Source organism: Cyprinodon variegatus, unplaced genomic scaffold, assembly GCF_000732505.1.
Source record: "Cyprinodon variegatus isolate N-32 unplaced genomic scaffold, C_variegatus-1.0 Scaffold308, whole genome shotgun sequence".
NCBI classification, from domain to species: domain Eukaryota; kingdom Metazoa; phylum Chordata; class Actinopteri; order Cyprinodontiformes; family Cyprinodontidae; genus Cyprinodon; species Cyprinodon variegatus.
Window position 1 is genome coordinate 364400 of NW_015150761.1, and position 17746 is coordinate 382145.

Sequence of the window (17746 nt, forward strand, 5' to 3'; positions counted from 1 at the left end):
AAAAAAAATAAAAAAAACAATATGCTCCATGAATTACTATTATAAGAACAAAAAGTGGATACAGAATAGGAAGTGTGGCCTTTTCTTGGATCAGGGGCTCTTTGGAAACCCAAACATTACATCCACATTTTTTGGCACTAAAGAACCTTCAGAAAATGAATGCCGATACAGGGACTTTGTTTATTAATTTTTTTAATGACATTTTTACCTTATTAAATGTATTTGTTTTGCTTTGCTGATTAGGTTTTTAGATTAACCTTTAGCTTTTTCTTTACTTAAATTACAGTATTGCCAACAGTAGTGACATTAGATGCCTGGTTTTATTCTTATGAAGCAGTTTCACTCAGCTTTCAGACAGAGGTGGACCCCGCAGACCACATTCAACCCCACAATTTTACCTTGTTAGCTGCAAAGTTGCATTTATATCCAACTTATCAAAAATGGTAACTTTGACGAGAAAGGGTTGTTAAATGGTTACTTTGATTAGGCCACACAGTGATCTGTGATTTTCCTCTGCAGGAGCCTCCCGGCGTCCCACAGAGCCCCGCTTCCACCTGGACCTGGACAGAACAGAGCCATGGTCCCTGTCTTCAGCCTCCCAGAGACCGTCTCCCTTCCTGTCAGAGGCTCCAGGCGCCACCAGGTCCCACACTGCCACCCCAGAGAGGAGGGGCTCCCCTCTGCCAGACTTCAGTGAGCCTCGTAGAGCCTCTCTGGAGGGTGACTTAGCAGGTCTTCGACAGAGAGCGAAGGGTGAGCGGGCTGGATCAGACGAGGTCAGCGGCTCTCCACGCAGAGGCTTCCAGCAGTATTTATCTCGCTTGGACGATGCTATGAAACTCCGGAGTCAGCTGGCCAGTGAGAAGCCCGCTCAGGAGGGAGGTTCTGACATAGAGGAGTTTGATCCGTTTCGGGTTTTCAGGCTGGTCGGCAGCATCCTCCTCGCTGTTTTTGTCAGGGTTTTTGTCTGCAAGTATCTGGTGGGTGAATTTGCTGTAAACATAACACTTTTCTGACCAGTCTCATGATTTCTAAAGATACTCAGAAAAGTACAATCAACCACTGTTGTTGTATGTTGGTAGCTGAAGTGACACTGCTCCTTGATTTCTTTCTTCCAGTCGATATTTGCTCCATTTCTGACCCTTGAACTGGCCTACATGGGATTGTCTAAATACTTTCCAAAGGTAACAACACTTTGCGTTATGTTTTTTCACTGAATACAAATAATGCTTATTTGATGCTGAAATTTGAATCCTGTACAAACAATCATTTTAGTTTGGTTATTATGTCATAATAGCCAGTTTATCATCAGTGTGAAGTGGATCTCAAAAGAAAATATTGTCAACTAAAAATAATTTCCCCCTTTTATATCACAAATATCCTATACAATTCAACCAAAAATAAAAAAAAAAGTAGAAAACAGTATTAATATATGTGAAGTGTATGTTAGAACCATTTAGTTTACATTTCTTCTAAAAGTACTCAAAACTTCAGATTTATTCCAATGAAAAAACAACCATAGATTAATTGTCACATAATCAAAGTAACTTTTTTATGTTAATCCATCCATCCATATTCCATCACGCTTTATCCCAGTTGGGGTCGTGAGGGGTGCTGGTGCCTATCTCCTGCTGTCAGTGGGTGAGAGGCGGGGTCCACCCTGGACAGGTCGGCAGTCTATCGCAGGACAACACAGAGACAAAGAGAACAATAATGGAATTATTCTATTCTAAATTCAAAAAATGTGTGTTCTAACAGTTTGGAACAGAAATATCAACCAGCACATTGATATTTTTTCCAGAATTAGATAAGGAAAAGGTCCTATTGTGCCTTGGTAGGGGGCTGACTGTGACACTGAAGGACTAAAGCAAATGTTAGTCTGCTAAGAGCCCCATCATCAAAGAAAGGACAACCATAACCAGGGAAACATAGTGGGGGCAGCATCATGGTGTGGGACTGAATTTCTTCACATGTAGAAGTAGATGCTTTTATGAAATTTTCAAATGCTTTGTACTTTTGACAGAAGGATAAATAAAAAACTAACCGTAACAGAACCAAAATAAAACAAAAGGTTCTGGATGCTTATATTCTGATCCATTGGAGATTTTCCTTTTTTCCATTTCTATTTCTCTTAAAGCTCTTCTTGGTTTTCAGGTGAATTGTACTGCATATATTTACCTGTAAAAGTGGAGACATTACTGTGGTCGTATATTAAAAATAGTTTTCTTTTTAAAGTTTACATTTTTCGTATCTAAAATAATAAACTTTACACTTTTAGTTGCTATAATAAATCAAAGAGCTGCATGAAGGTTCTGTTTTTTTCTCCATCTCAGATGATCTTTAGTGTGAGCCTCAGTCTGACCTCACATGTCTAAGAGATATAAGAGCATGCATTATGTTTGCGTCTTATTTTTTTACACTATGTTTAATATAGTTTTTATTTCACGGACCTGCTGATAATTCATGTCCTTCTGCTTCTTCAGGTGGAGAAGAAAACCAAAACCACTGTGCTGACCGCTGCCCTGCTGCTTTCCGGCATCCCTGCCGAAGTCATCAACCGGTCCATGGACACCTACAGGAGGATGGGCGACGTCTTCTCCGATCTCTGCGCTTACTTCTTCACCTTCATCATCTCTCATGAGATCTTGTTGCTCTTCGGCTCAGAGACGCCCTGACATAAGCTCTGCTCGGCTCCTTGTTACTCCCTCTCCCTGTTTTCTCCCCTTCATACCAACCAGCTGTGCTCAGTTGCGCCCCCTGGTGTTTTTTGTTTCCCTGTTTACATTCTGCTGCCTTAATATCAGGCCTGCACCCCTCTTCTTCGGGTGATAATGTGTTCAGACCCCAGTGTATATACCACTTGAATTTACTGCATGCAGAAGCTCAGGAAGAGGCGGGAAATGTCTTTGTTGTATAATAGGGTTCATCTTTGAGCACTTATAAGAAAACTGCATGCTGGAAAACCACAGATTCCAGTTCAACCATTAAAAAGGAAATGGGGAAACGTGCTTCAGCACTTCAAGTGTTAAAACTAAGTTCAGTTGGAGGAAATCTTATTTCATCGACTGTTTCAAGTGGAGCAAAGTAGCAATGAATGCAGATAAATAAACCGGAGTTTCCTTCCTTTGTTCAAAGTGATTTTACAAGCAGCAGACTTTGAAAAAGCTTTATTTCAGCTTAAGCTAAGATCACAGCTAATTAACTGTGACCACATGAGTGGCTGTTACTAATTTGTTCAAGCAGATTTCACACTGCTTTCTGATGATAATACATTGGTTGCTGGGCTGGGCTTCATCTCTAAACTCTATATTAGATTCTAACATCAAAGGCAGCCAAACCTCTTTACTTGGTTAAATAAAGTGTTGGTATGCAGACAGTAAATGCATCATATCTAGGGATTCCTTTAGGAGGTAGCCTGGACTTGACTGAGATGTGCTGAATTATGCAGCTCCATATTGTTGGAATCCTTAGATATTAGAAACAAGCAGCTGGATCAGTAGTTTGTTCTGCAAAGGGGCAACAAGTTGATTAGTTTCCCTCCAACTTGTCTTATTGTTTACAGTAATGAGCCTGAACATGGAAACCAGGAATCCCAGTTAGTTTGGACAAACCTTTGGAGCTTTGAACGATATTTGTGAACATCCATACAAGTCTAAAGTCTTTTGATGCACCAACGGGATTTCTTTTAGCTTCACCCATCTTCCCACATCATAATGCTGCAGCCACCGTGCTTAAAGGATGGTTTCCTCAGTGTTAGTTTTCCTCCACATGTATCATGTAGGTGTTCGCATATAGAGCAGAAAATCCAGCTTTGGTCTCACCTGACTAGATTAGTGGGGAACTGGAAAAGTTTTGTGAAATCGATAGACATAAGCTTTATTACAGAACCTGCTCAATGACATTATTATGCCTAATGAAGTACATCATAAAAGGAGAAACATTGTGAATCAGGAAATATTGAAGCTTCAGGATTATTTCTAAGCTTAATATTCACAGACGTAAAGAAGACAAAAGTGTGGCAGTAAAGGTTTTCTGGTCATTTCGCCTCTTTGCTTAACTTTTTCTGTAACCGACTGATTCTGAGCCACCTTGGGCAGGTCTCACAACACTCTAACAACCAGGGTATTAAGTATCTTTCTGTGCTCTACTCATGCTCCAATGTGAATTTTCTGTGCTCACACTAAATATCTATCAGCGGGGGATCGCTCTGAGTTAGTTTAGTTTAAACAAAACTCATCAAACCCTAAAGGGGATCAACAGCGTGACCAGTGGTCATGATCGGCTATAATGGAGTCTTTAGAAGATGTTTTATTCCACTACAGGGGAGGGTTATTTTAGAATGATGTAACTGACTTGGAGCTGGTAGGTTGGTTATCACTACCTTAGATTGTTTTAATTATGGAGGAATGTGTCTTTCTGATCCACTAGAGAGTCTGAAAGGTAAATGAACTTGAGGGCGTATGTTTTATACGCAGGAAATGAAGGAATTGTCAGCTCCTAATGTTTCTACGATACATCTTTAGCTTTTTCAGTGACAAAACCACAAGTTTCTCTTTAGATATTTATCTCTCCATCCTTCAGTTGAAGCCATTTGAAAGGATCTGCGGTCAGGTGTCATAGTTAAATTTTTTTTAATAACCAGTGAATGTAGACGATGCGTTAGCGGCTGCTGTTTTTCTGTCCACAGAGGACGGCTGCATTAAGAGCTAGTTTTTCATTTTCCTCTGAAAAGCATTTAACTGCAGAATAAGTGGAGAGAAAAAAAAAAAGTATTGCTTTGTGTGTCTGTGATAAGGCTGCAGTTCACATGTGAGCCAGTGGCTGTTTGTGAGTTTACTGGTGTTTGATAATCCCAGTGGTTTCCTTCAAGTCTTGGTGTAGTAGCTCCTCTGCTGTCATGTCCTTCCTTCTAATTCTAATTTAATCCTAAATTAATATATTTTGTTCCATGTGAATGAATTGATGTGATTTATTCTACAGCTTGTCTGCTCTGTTTCATATTTGTTTTGATAAATCTATTCTAAAACTGTTTTAAAATGCTGATGTAGTATCGCTAAAACAGATTTAAAAACGATGTTTCAAGCTAAGGAGTTCCTATTGAAAATAAACGGCCCAATGTGTGAAGTCTTCTTTCTTCTGTTTGTTCATTTTTTTAAGGACAAACGTTATGTCTAAAGAAAATATCTTGCTTATTAAATTTGTTCTTTGTATATTCAGAGAGTCGTCCATCACAGTCTTCGTCTTGCAGTTGAACAGTGAGATATCCGTGCCATGCATCCTCATTCTAAAAACTGCATAAGGAGCCCAAACGTTGTATAGAAAGAAAACTTTTCATAAATCTGACATTTCTAACTTTCTGAAACAACTATTTTTTTTATCCATCTGTAAACCATAATCATCAAAATTAAAAAGATGTCTTGAAATTAACTCTATGTAATAATTAACATAATGAATGAGTTTTTACTCTTCAGCATTAGTTATTGGCCATTGCTGTTATAGTGATATTGGATGTAAAGTTTGTGCTTAAATCTATCAAATTAAAGACCAACGCAACTAATAAAAACAGTGCGACTTTGATAGATAATATATACCAATGTTGTTGAAAGTGGACGCATATACCTGATCTTTTATTAGTCCAGATGGGGATTAAAAAAGAAAAAAGGTTAGTATATCAAATGAAGAAAATAAAACTAATGTACTGGACAGGTTTCTCCAAGCAGCTATTCAGTTAAGAGTGAATTAATCAAACAAAGCTAGGATGAAGTGTGGGTAACATGAATACGAATTAAAATTAAATTTTGTAGACTTTAAATGAAAAATATAATAAATCACCTAGAAAAAAGTGGTTAATGCAAGGTTTTTATGTTTGTTTTAAAAGAAATTACTTATGTAAAGATGTACTTTTTTTTTCAAGAAGTCTTTATATAACTTATTTTCTTAAAAGAAATATAAAAACCTTGCATTAACCAATGTTTTCTGGGTAATTTACTATATTTGTATGCTTTTATTTTTTTTTTCATTTTAGAAATAGATTATTAATTTAAGAACAAGTAGAATTACTTCTTTAAAAAAAAATGAAAATCAGACTGCTGACATTCCGGCCCATTTTTAACAATTATGATCACTACAACAAAAGAAATTGCAAATCGATTTAACCATTATTTTACTAATAAAGATTAAACTTGGCTGAAGGAATAGTAAACTACATCAAAAAAGATGAATTTTTAACAAAAAAAAACTTAGATAAGATAGATTTCATATTAATCTTTTCTTTTTATGAAGATAAATATTTCTTAAAGCTTCAGTGGAAAGTGAAATCCCGATAATTGTCATAAACTGCAAAGCAAAACAAAAATCAGCTGACAGGAACAGTGTGGTTATGTTAATATTAGAGAAATGATTTGATGTGTTGGGTCAGGGTTAGGGTTTTAAATCTGTCTCCACAGTCTGGGATATTCCCAGCTGGAATGAAAATTGCAAAAGTCATCCCATTTATTGGACTAGAGATTAACAGGAATTTACAAATCATAGACCTCATGTCACCCAATATGAAAACCACATTACCACAAGTAGATCTTGCATCAAATACAATAGACTTAAAAAAAAATAAAATAAAAACAATATGCTCCATGAATTCCTGTAAAAAATAAAAAAACAGATACAGAATAGGAAGTGTGGCCTTTTCTTGGATCAGGGGCTATTTGGAAAACAGAACAATACGTCCGCATTAGCGAGTACCAGCTGCTGACTGTCTTACAATGTCCCATAGGGGTCAGTTTGATGTTTATTGGGTTTATTAATGACTTAGAATAGAATAGGATATCCATTTATTCTCCCACAATGGGAAAATTGTGGTGTTTACAGAAGCAAAGGTTATAGTAGAAGTGGTCACACAATGACCACCTTAGAAAAGTTAAAAAAAAAAATAATAGGAAAATAAAACAATTATTGTCCTGTATGGTGTTTTTACAATATAAATATTCTATCTGGAGAATAAAAAATAAAAAAATCAATAACTGCTGTGGACATTTTTACAGTAATGGATGTATGAAAAATCACAACAATGCCAGAGATGTGCAAAAAAATAACAGCAGCATGTTATTTAACTGACTAAGACAGAAACTGCTAAGTGTGTTTAATTTCAAGTGTGCTACATTTTATATTATTGCTAATGACACTAATAGAGTGTGTTATGAGAATCTAAGAACGTTAATGGCTTCGTTGGAAAATAATTAACCATTCAAGATAAGGTTTGATTCACATAAACTAAATTTAAATGACACTAAATTCTTAATTTTTGATAATTGAGACATTGACATGGACAAAAAATAAATAAAATCAAATGATAGTGAGAAACAAAAATTAAATGCAGTGAAGTTCCTTGGAATAATTATACAAAATAGACTGGAAACCTTATATAAGTTATATTAAGTCAGTGTTATGTAAATAATCATCAATAACATTAAAAGCCAAAGTTTCTTGAATGAAAAAACATATCTGTTGTATAGTTATTTGGTTCTTTGAAAAATATAAATATAAAACTAATCTTGATACAATTTGTGTTGTTCAAATTGTGCAATCGGAAATTGTGAATACAGCAGCCTATGAAGAATATGCAAACCCGTTGCTGTAATTAGGAGGAAAGCTTTAAAATCTAGAGACTTGGTTGAACTTAAAACTGCCCAATTTATGTATCATTTAAAGAAGCTAACTGTTGAAATCTAAGGATTGTTAAAAAGGAAAGCTGTTGTTTATAATCTTCGAGGCATTGACGTGTTTGAAAAAGCCAAAGTTAGGATAAATGTTAAGCAGCTTTGTATGTTGGGGTGAATACATGGAATTACCTGAATTCAGAGCTAAACGACTGTTCTACACTTAATCAGTTTAAAAAACATAAAAAAAGAAAAAATGATAAACTCTTATGTTGGAAATAAAGCAGATTGTTGTTAAACTATCAATGAAAATGATTGACCTTCTATGGATTGTAATCTGTGTGAAATATTTCCCTATAAAATACTAATGTTTTGTGCTGTTAAAGATATTCTCTGTGTATGCACCTTAAAGCTCTATCTCTCCAGTTACTTTTCCTGAAAAGAGATCACTCAGGACAAACCCTTTAAATAACATTTCATTACTTGTATGTATTAAATAACCAGGAGACATGACAACAGATTCTATTAGAAGTTGTAATTTTACTCAGATCAGAGAAATTGCTTAGAGTTTACAGAAGGCAGCTGCTCACCTCCCGGCTCACCTCTCAGGAAGCGGCCCTGATTAACAGTTAAAAAGGCGTTTTATATATCTCCAGTCTGCAACATCATCACATCATTACATCATATATGTTAGCAGGTGAGTAGATATGATTAGACACAATATTACACTTTGTTTGTAGCTGAAGGACACCGCTCTAATTTCATTCCCAAATATTTGCCACGTACAGAATGAAGATTATAACTGTATATCCGGACAGAGGATAGGTCTTAATTAGATAAACTATTGTGGAAAACATCAGTTTTAACACGTAACAGGCAGCTGATATTAAGGTCTAAGAAACTCATCACATCATTGATGATAATTATCCTAATAGTGCCTCATGAATCATTCTGTAGAGTCTTGACAGCTAGTTTAAAATCCAATTTTGTTTATGATGTAATTAATAGGTTTGGAGGAAATTAGCTTTCACTTCTATTTTTATCCTTTATGACAATGTGAAAAATTTTATTAGTTTATTTTCTATACCTGAGATATCTGAAATAATTAACTGAAGTGAACATTATTGGATATTAATATCTGCACAAATTGTAATAAGTTTCTTTTTGTTTACAGAATAAACAACAAACGTTTGCTTAAACTGCGTATTATTATTATTTCTCTTTTTACTACTTTTTTTTTTCTTTTAAGAATTACAGAGAGAGCTTTCTTGTTATGAGTTGTCAGGTTTTGTAACAAGTTTATCTAGCCTCCGACCACACGAGGGCGCTGTCTCTGTTTATACCAGTTGCATGTCGCAGTTTTCTTACGTTTCAGCAGCAGTCTGCGATGCAAACAAACTCCTTTCTGCGTTTCGAGACTGTTTAATACACTTGGATCAATTTCACCTTTATAGGTGCAAATCTTATTGACGCGAAATGGGACGAGAATCGAGGTGGGTCCTAAATTTTGTCCAAATAAATGTTGGAAGCGATTAATTGACAGTTTTATATGGAATGCTAATATTAGCATGCTAACTGGAACGGTGTTGTCGCACGTTTATTAAAACTTGCTGTTTGGTGTGAACTTATATTGGATCCGTTCTCTTGAAAACTATATTTTTTAAATAGTTTGAATTTCAACAGACACTACAGAAAGCGTTCAACGTCCCGGGGAAGGTCGGGCAGCCGATCAAAGAGTCGCTCCCCGGACAACAAGCGCTCCAAGAAGGACGACCGAGACCGAAACAGGAGAGATCGGTCCAGGAGCAGAGACCGCAGAAGATCCCGGTCCAGAGACAGGAAAAGAGCCAGGTATAAACTCACGGCTATCATGTTGCTGAGCTCGGAGTTAAATTAGAGTTCCTCCTTCCTGTATAAACCCTGTTTATATGTTGTTGTTTTTTTTAATTAACCGTAACATAATTGTTATATACAGTACAAACTAATGAAACTGCTCTTCAACAGTGGTTTTCAAACTGATTTGTCTGGATCCACTGTCCTGCATGTTTAGATTTTTCCCTGCCTTAATCAAGGGCTGGTTAACAGGCCTCTGCTGTCAGGGGCTGTTTCAGAGGAATGCAATAATCTGCTGGAGCAGATATGCATGGAAAACAGTGAGTTCCATGTGTGACGAACCGCTGCTGTATAATACTCACTGGCTTTTATTGAAAATTCCTTTGAAATATTTAGCTGAATAAACAAATGCCACAATTATTATACTTAATTGTCATACCCAGTTTTAAATATTAAACAGGTATAACTAATTGGATTGATTGTAAATAGAAATGATATCATACACTTTTTTTTTCTTCCATCTAGTATATATTTATCAATCAGTCAAGTTTATTTGTATAGCCCTTTACAATAGCCAAATGGTACCCAAAGTGCTTTACAACAAAGCCATAAAAAAATACATAACACATACAAAACATACAGATACCATTAAAAGTGCCGTAGTGGTGCAGCGCTGCAGGACATTAAAAGCCTTCCAGTAGTGCATAGAAAAGAGCGCACAGAAAGAGGACATCTAAGAGACAGTATTACCCTAGTCAGAATTAAATGCTAATTTAAAGAAGTGTGTCTTAAGTTTTTTTTTAATTTATTTATAGTGAACCAAAACAGTTTTATCGCAATTGCTCTGTGTGATCAATATAATCAACTTTAAATGAATGATTAACTTGTTAATAGATCTTACCCAAGCTGAGCATTTCTGCCTGTGCAAATGGCTGAAATGATGCAGGTTAGGGCTGCAACTAATAATTAATGAGCAAATCGATTAACATGTTGATTATTTTTTTTATATTAATAGATTAATAATCGAATAGCCAAAGATTCCTTAAAGAAGAGTTTTTTTTTAAATTAAAACGAAAACTTCTCCACTTGAGGAGTTCTGGATAGAGTTTATTGAAAAAGCAAGTTTTTTTTTTTTTTAATCTTAAATGTAAAATGATATATATATATATATATTTTTTTTTTTTACAATTTTGCTATAACTACTGCTCTAAGTAGGTTGCTCTGTCAGCTAAAGGCATGTGTTAGAGTCTATACTCCAGTTAACGATTAATCGATTACTAAATTATTTGATGATTATTGAAATAATCGATTAATCACGATTAATCTGATTCATTGTTTCAGCCCTAATGCAGGTATTTGTTGGAAAAACACATTGATTCTGTAAATAGTTTTATAAGCACTTTCATGAAAACACCTGATCTCAGATAAGTGGAAAAGAACTTGTTGAATGAATGGATGAAACTGATCACTTTAAATAAAATGGAAATACAATGACATTAACAACAGTTTAAAAGCAACCATCTTCGTTCTGTCGACCCCGGTTATATTTTCTTTAACTATTGCTGTTTTTTTTTTTTTTTTTTTCCTTTTTCTTCTTTGATTGTATCTGATGTCCAGGCGTTCCAGGAGCAGAGACAGAGACAGAGAAAGAGAAAGGGAGAGGGAAAGGAGGAGGTCCAGAAGCCGGGAGAGGAAGAGATCACGCAGCCGGAGCCGAACTCGCAGGTCCCGATCAGGCAGCCCATCAAAGAGCAAGAAGGCAGAAGAAAAGTGAGTTTTTGTTTCATATTCCCACAAATGACAAATCCCCTCTTTATTCCCTCAGGTCCATTCTAGCAGGTAACATTTAATCTGCCCTTTTCTCAAGTCCTCTATGAGCTTACTGCCAATGTTTTTTTTATACCTGGTAGTTATATAATTTATTGCAAGGTAAAGATTAAAAAATATATGAAATGTTTATCGTGGGTCTAATCCTCATTTCAGCTGGTTAAGATGTTTAAACAAATGAACAATTTTCATCCTAACAAAGGATTAGAGGAGTAGAATGGCAAACGTCCAAAGTTTTGCCATACAAGTAAACAAAGAGCTAAAGGTTGAGTCACCAGGAATTGATTTTAAGCAAAGAATAAAAGAAAATCTAATATTAGTTGTTGCTGTTCTTTCCCCCAGAGCCAAGAGCAAAGAGAAAGAGAGCATTGAGCCCGTGTCTGAGAAGAAAAAGGTGAAAGAAGAGAAGGAAGATGAGAAAGTTGAGGACGTAAGTTACAGTTTTTTCCTTTAAATGTTTTTATTGACCTTAGATTTTCACATTAAAATGAAGATAAAGTGTGGGGCATTTCTTGTCTTTGCAGCAAGACTTTGACCAGAACAAACTGGAGGAGGAAATGAGGAAGAGGAAGGAGCGGGTGGAGAAATGGAGAGAGGAGCAGAGGAAGAAGGCTATAGAAAATATTGGAGAAATAAAGAAAGAGCTGGAAGAAATGAAGCAGGGCAAGAAATGGAGCCTTGAGGATGATGATGGTGAGGGAACTCCGATTTGAAAAAGAAACTTCTTAACAAATGCGCTCCTCTGTAGAAATACTTTACGATATCAGCTGGTGTTTCTAAACGTGTGCTTTCTCTAAGCTGGCTTGATTTAAAGAAAACAAAACAACAAATGTACATATTTGAAAATAAAACTTAAGCTACTTGGAAGATGAAACTTTATGTTTTCTGTTGAGATAAATCAAGTTTTAAAGTGGTTTTACAATTCCTCTAAAAACCACTGAGCTTTTTTGTTACATCGCTCATAAAATGACGTATTTCCCTTCTGGTGCACATCTGTGCACTAGTCTGCGTAGTTTTCTCTCATAAAACTCTGTTTCCTATGTTAGATGATGATGACGATGGTCCTGCTTTGATGGAGGTGGATGATGAGGAGGACGAGGGGGATGGAAAGGTGGAGGGAAAAGAAAAGGACACAGATGAAGTTAAAAAAGAAGATGAAGATGGAGAGAAGGAGACTCCTGTGGAGCAGCAGCCTGAAGAGGATGAAGTGGATCCTCTGGACGCGTACATGGAGGAGGTCAAGCAGGAGGTGAAGAAGTTCAACATAGGTCCCATGAAAGGAAACGATAAGGCGAGTATTTCTACTACAACAGATATTTTAGCCACACTAGATTAATAGTAATTTATTGTTAAACAATTTTTAATTGACAGAAAGGAGCAACTACAGTAACCAAAGTGGTGACGGTAGTCAAGACCAAAAAACAACCCCTCATGCACAAGAAGAAGGGGGAGCTGATGGAGAACGACCAAGATGCCATGGAGGTGAGTCTGGAACAGCGGCGTTGGCTTATGGATTAGATGGAAGACCGTTTGGCTGCTGCTTGTCTTAACACTGTGTGTTTGGCAGTACTCGTCAGAGGAAGAGGAGGTGGACCTGCAAACAGCTCTGACAGGCTTTCAGACCAAACAGAGGAAGGTTCTGGAGCCTGTTGACCACACTAAGATCCAGTATGAGTCGTATCGCAAGAACTTCTACGTGGAGGTGCCTGAGCTGGCCAAGATGACCCCAGAGGGTCAGTTTATATTTAAATTTTTAAAGTGAAATTTCTACCAGAAGGACCATCAGTACTGCTTTTTAAATGAGGTATGAGTTTCTTCCTCCATCTAAAATCTCTCTGTTGAATCGGTACCTTCTTGTTTACAGATGTGAACGCATACAGGCTGGAACTGGAGGGGATAATAGTGAAAGGCAAAGGTTGTCCCAAACCCATCAAGACATGGGTGCAGTGTGGGGTGTCAATGAAGATCCTCAACTCCCTGAAGAAGTAAGTGGACCCAGCTTTAACTTTTTAGTTTATCACAAAACCTTTTTGATGTTAAAATAACAAGATTATGAGTGTAATTAGAATAATACTTAATAGGTCCTTGTCATGTATATGAAACCACTAAAAGTGACTTCACATTTTCTGTATAATATGGGATTTAAAATTAAAGCAGCAAGAGAAAGGCATTTCTTATGCTGCGTTCACACCGGACGCAGCAGAAGCAGCGAGTTTACATGCAAAGTCAATGGTTGACGCGCATCAAGGTGCAGCAAAATGTGCCGCAGTGTGTTTTGTGCAGCAGGAGCAGCGCGTCTGAGCAGTTGAAGCAGCTCGTTGGGAGCGTTCAAGCATCTGACGCGCCGCAAACGCGCTGCTGCTCGAGATGGAAAAATGTAACTTTTGCTGCTTCACGCGCCACGTCACCCAAACAGAGACGTTGATCTGGGAGCTGGCAGGGAGACAGATGCATCGCTGATGATACAGAGCGCTGTGATTACTCATCTAAAACAGTTTATTAACGCCTAAATTAACTTAAAATGCTGAAACCTGCCGACAAAGCGTGTTCGCTTTTTTTATCCTGGTGCCTGCAGTTTGGATTATGTATATGAAAATCACCTTCCAGCCCCGCGGCGAACCGCGCGGAGGCGACCGACCAGAGGCTGCTGTTGAATGGTATTCCTACTGACAGCGCACCGCCGGTATGTGGGGGTCTGAGCGGCTCCAACAGAAATAATATTGGAAGGTGGGATTGTAATCTGGATGAACTGACTGCACTGATTAAGTTTTCAGGTGGATTTTCTCACTTAAAAAAAAAATTAAAACTACTTTATTCCCTCTGATCACAGCAAATATAGCTGCAAGGCAGAGAAAGGATAGAGTAGCTCCGCCCAACACGCATCAGACCCACGTTTGGGCTGGTTAACAGCAGCTTTGTTGCGCGTCAGAACTAAACTGGTACATACAGCAGAAAGGAAGCAGCAGAAGCGATTCTGCTGCTCCTGCTGCGTCCGGTGTGAACGCAGCATTAAAGAATATTCGTTAAAATCATGTAATTTCCCTCTACTTAACACTTATGATCAACTCTGTTGATTTATAACCTGAAATCCCCATAGAACAGGTGTGAAGTCTTTATTTGGGGCATTAAAAATTAACTTTTTAGGGTTGTAAATACTTTCCAAGTCGCTGTACAGTGTCAGAACTTGTTGTTGGGAGCTGTATGAAATCTCAAAAGGTGGGATCTGTGTTTTATTTTCCCCTTTTTTTTTTTTTTAAATCAGGCAAGGCTACGAGAAGCCCACACCTATCCAAGCCCAGGCCATTCCTGCCATCATGTCCGGCAGAGACCTAATCGGTATCGCCAAGACCGGCAGCGGGAAAACAATCGCTTTCTTGCTTCCTATGTTTCGACACATTATGGACCAGAGGCCTCTGGAGGACGGAGAGGGACCCATCTGTAAGGACATGTTTTGTAAATAATGTCCCACAGTATGAAACGGTTTTGTTTAAAACCAAACACCATGTGCTAAATGAGAACAGCTGGACTTCTCAAACAGGCCATAAACTAACCTTTGTTTCTCTTTCACAGCTGTTATCATGACACCAACCAGAGAGCTGGCTCTGCAGATCACCAAAGAGTGCAAGAAGTTCTCCAAACCACTAGGGCTCCGGGTGGTGTGTGTTTATGGTGGGACAGGAATTAGTGAACAGGTAAAAACTTCCTGGAATCCTTTAATTTCCAGTGATCTTTAATCCACATTCTGTAGTGTTTAAGAATAATAAATCAGCAAAAAGAAATCTATTAGAGGCACGATTTAGAAGACGAATCCAATTACACCGAGGAATCATCCGTGGCAAGTTAATAGAAGTGGATTTAAATTAAACAGCATAAAAGCAGATTAAATCCTGAGTATTTGCCAACTAAACTAGCTTAAAATAATAAAATATCAGATGCAAATATTTTGACATTAAAGCTGTAGCAGCTCCACAGCACTTCAATTAATGCGCGGTCTCGACCAAGGTTTGTTTATTTTTCTTTGATGTGGACCATCAGTCATATCTACCTATTGTTTTACCTCAGTCACGGTAATCACCGTGTAAACAGATATACAAATATTAGAATAGAAACATTAACTTACAACACAAACAACAAAATAAAACGTACCTCGCTGCTTTCACCAGGGAACGCTAAGTGTTGATACTGCCAAGCACATCTCTGACAGTTTGTTGAAGTCATTCATTGATACAATGCCAGCTTTTATAGGGTCTGCCCTCATTTAGCTACGGCAGCCCGTGAGGTACATAGCACAAAAAAAACAACAAAACTTTACAAAGTGCAAATACAATTAAACAAAATACAAACCACCAGTGCTAATCAAAACAGACAAATATTAAACAATATGCGACATCCTTTATAAATAATTTGCAATAAATAGTCTGCAAAAGTGAATAATTTAAGCAACGTAATTTAAATGGTTCACTATCCATTACAAAAGCCAATATTTAAAGTTTATTTTCAAATAAAATAGTGTCCATCCCTTGACAGCAGCTAGCATTGCATATTTGGCCATTTTGTGAAGAAAATACTAAACATATTATTGAATAATGCGTTCCTAAATGCGAATAATGAATCTAGATCAGGTTGTTGAGTTTTGCAGGGACTATTAAGCTAAAACTTTTGTCTCTAGATTTTATTTTTGTTCTATTCTTAGAAAGTTATTTTAGTATTTTTAACAGAAAGTTCACTGATGAACCAAATCTACTTTAAAAAGGTTGGTTGGTTTTATTTTCACTGATGATGTGAACACGGGGAAATAAAACGTAAGGAGAAAGAAGCTGATTAGGTGTTAGATCCTTTCTATGGAAGTTCTCCAATCATTGATGTGCTTTGGAATCCAGATCGCAGAGCTGAAACGAGGGGCGGAGATCATCGTGTGCACACCAGGAAGAATGATTGACATGCTGGGAGCCAACAGCGGTAAGTTCATCCACCTTCATGATTTTTCAAATCAGGAGGTGGATGTGAATTTAGTTGCCTTTGTGTTCAGTTTGCATGCTTTAAAGGTTACAGTTTTCACTATCATCCAAATCAGTTCCTTTTTACTAAACTGTTGACATTATTTGACCGTTTTGGGGATCAGTCATATCTACAAGAGAGTGATGTGTTTCCTGAAGATCAGGGCGGGCACAGGTAGGTGGACGTGGTGTGGCCTTGGTGCTTCATTCACTCCAGATTGGGATTATTCATGTTTGCTTAGATTGTGCCATAACAGGGACTTGGATCGCCCATCTTTTTTAAACCTCATATCATCTTTTAAGGGATTAAATGTTGTTTGCTAAATAAAAGAAGTTGTTAGTGGTTACATTTTCTTAAACAAATGAAACCAGGGTTTATTTGTTTCCACACATGCGAGGTAATCTGTAATATGTTTCCCTTGTAGGTGATGGGGCTCCATCTCTTGTATTGTATCTTGAAGCTGTTTTCTGACTTTTACAGGTCCCTCATGTCCCTGAGATGGTACGCAAGACAAGAGAAGCAAATTAAGGAATCTGAAATGCAGCCCAAGAAAAAAAAAAAAGCAATAATTTTGAAAAATAAATACAATGAGTAATCTAAAGTAGTCTGAAAAGGCTGTTTGTTAGGTTAGCTTCATGTTTTCTAGAAAGAGGCAGGCTGCTTATTTGTGGGGTTATTCCTTCTCATAGCTGATTTATTTTCCTTTTGCTCCTCTTCTATGGCTTCTAGGGCGAGTAACCAACCTGCGGAGGGTCACGTATGTGGTGCTGGATGAAGCAGACCGCATGTTTGACATGGGCTTTGAGCCACAGGTGGGTGTATCCTATACTTACAAAAGTCTTATGATTTCCTAAACTGGCCTGTTTTCTTAGACCTTTAGAAATTGTGGTTTCTTGTTTTCCTTTGCATTTTGTTCAATTTTTTTTAAGTAGTCAGAATAAAGGGGGAAGTAAAAACACCAGGCAAACTTCTTAGATTCAGAAAAAAAAGCTTATTAGAATTTCTGATCACAAAAAATTTTGATTTGTATTTATGGTCCAAAATTTGAATGTATGATTTTTTTTTTTGCAGGGCTGTTTTCTGCTACCTCATCATGCGCAGATTTTGAGAAGAAAAAAAAAAGTTTAAATATTTTTTTATTTGTGTTTAGGTGATGCGTATCGTAGACAATGTGCGTCCAGACCGACAGACGGTCATGTTCTCCGCCACCTTCCCCAGAGCCATGGAGGCGCTGGCTCGCAGGATCCTGGCCAAGCCCATCGAGGTGCAGGTTGGAGGTCGCAGTGTGGTCTGCTCTGATGTGGAGCAACACGTGGTAAATAGTCCATTATCCATTCAGTTCATATTTCCAATCATTTCAGCTAGGGATGCACGATATTGGGATTTTGGCCGATATCCGATATGTCGATATTTTAAAACTCATGTAGCCGATAACC

The 17746-nt window shown here is 37.3% G+C and overlaps 2 protein-coding genes across 3 annotated transcripts in view; both read left to right on the forward strand.

Moving 5' to 3' along the window:
• Positions 1 to 5175, forward strand: part of camlg (calcium modulating ligand) — a 6164-nt gene extending 989 nt beyond the window's left edge. Inside the window, exons 2-4 of the mRNA XM_015384243.1 lie at positions 520 to 980; positions 1119 to 1184; positions 2484 to 5175. Coding sequence (XP_015239729.1) covers positions 520 to 980; positions 1119 to 1184; positions 2484 to 2675 — 719 coding nt within the window. The 3' untranslated portion in view covers positions 2676 to 5175. The remainder of the gene's footprint in view (positions 1 to 519; positions 981 to 1118; positions 1185 to 2483) is intronic.
• A 3825-nt stretch (positions 5176 to 9000) lies between these two features.
• The window catches only part of ddx46 (DEAD-box helicase 46), a 16058-nt gene continuing 7312 nt past the window's right edge, over positions 9001 to 17746 (forward strand). The window contains exons 1-14 of one of the 2 annotated variants that reach the window (XM_015384236.1): positions 9001 to 9145; positions 9336 to 9503; positions 11103 to 11255; positions 11655 to 11742; positions 11837 to 12005; positions 12359 to 12603; positions 12684 to 12794; positions 12880 to 13045; positions 13177 to 13297; positions 14575 to 14750; positions 14883 to 15004; positions 16193 to 16271; positions 17040 to 17122; positions 17461 to 17625. In XM_015384236.1, coding sequence (XP_015239722.1) covers positions 9129 to 9145; positions 9336 to 9503; positions 11103 to 11255; positions 11655 to 11742; positions 11837 to 12005; positions 12359 to 12603; positions 12684 to 12794; positions 12880 to 13045; positions 13177 to 13297; positions 14575 to 14750; positions 14883 to 15004; positions 16193 to 16271; positions 17040 to 17122; positions 17461 to 17625 — 1863 coding nt within the window. In that variant the 5' untranslated portion in view covers positions 9001 to 9128. Of the gene's footprint in view, positions 9146 to 9320; positions 9504 to 11102; positions 11256 to 11654; positions 11743 to 11836; positions 12006 to 12358; positions 12604 to 12683; positions 12795 to 12879; positions 13046 to 13176; positions 13298 to 14574; positions 14751 to 14882; positions 15005 to 16192; positions 16272 to 17039; positions 17123 to 17460; positions 17626 to 17746 lie in introns of both variants that reach the window. The other variant, XM_015384235.1, reaches the window with a different exon arrangement.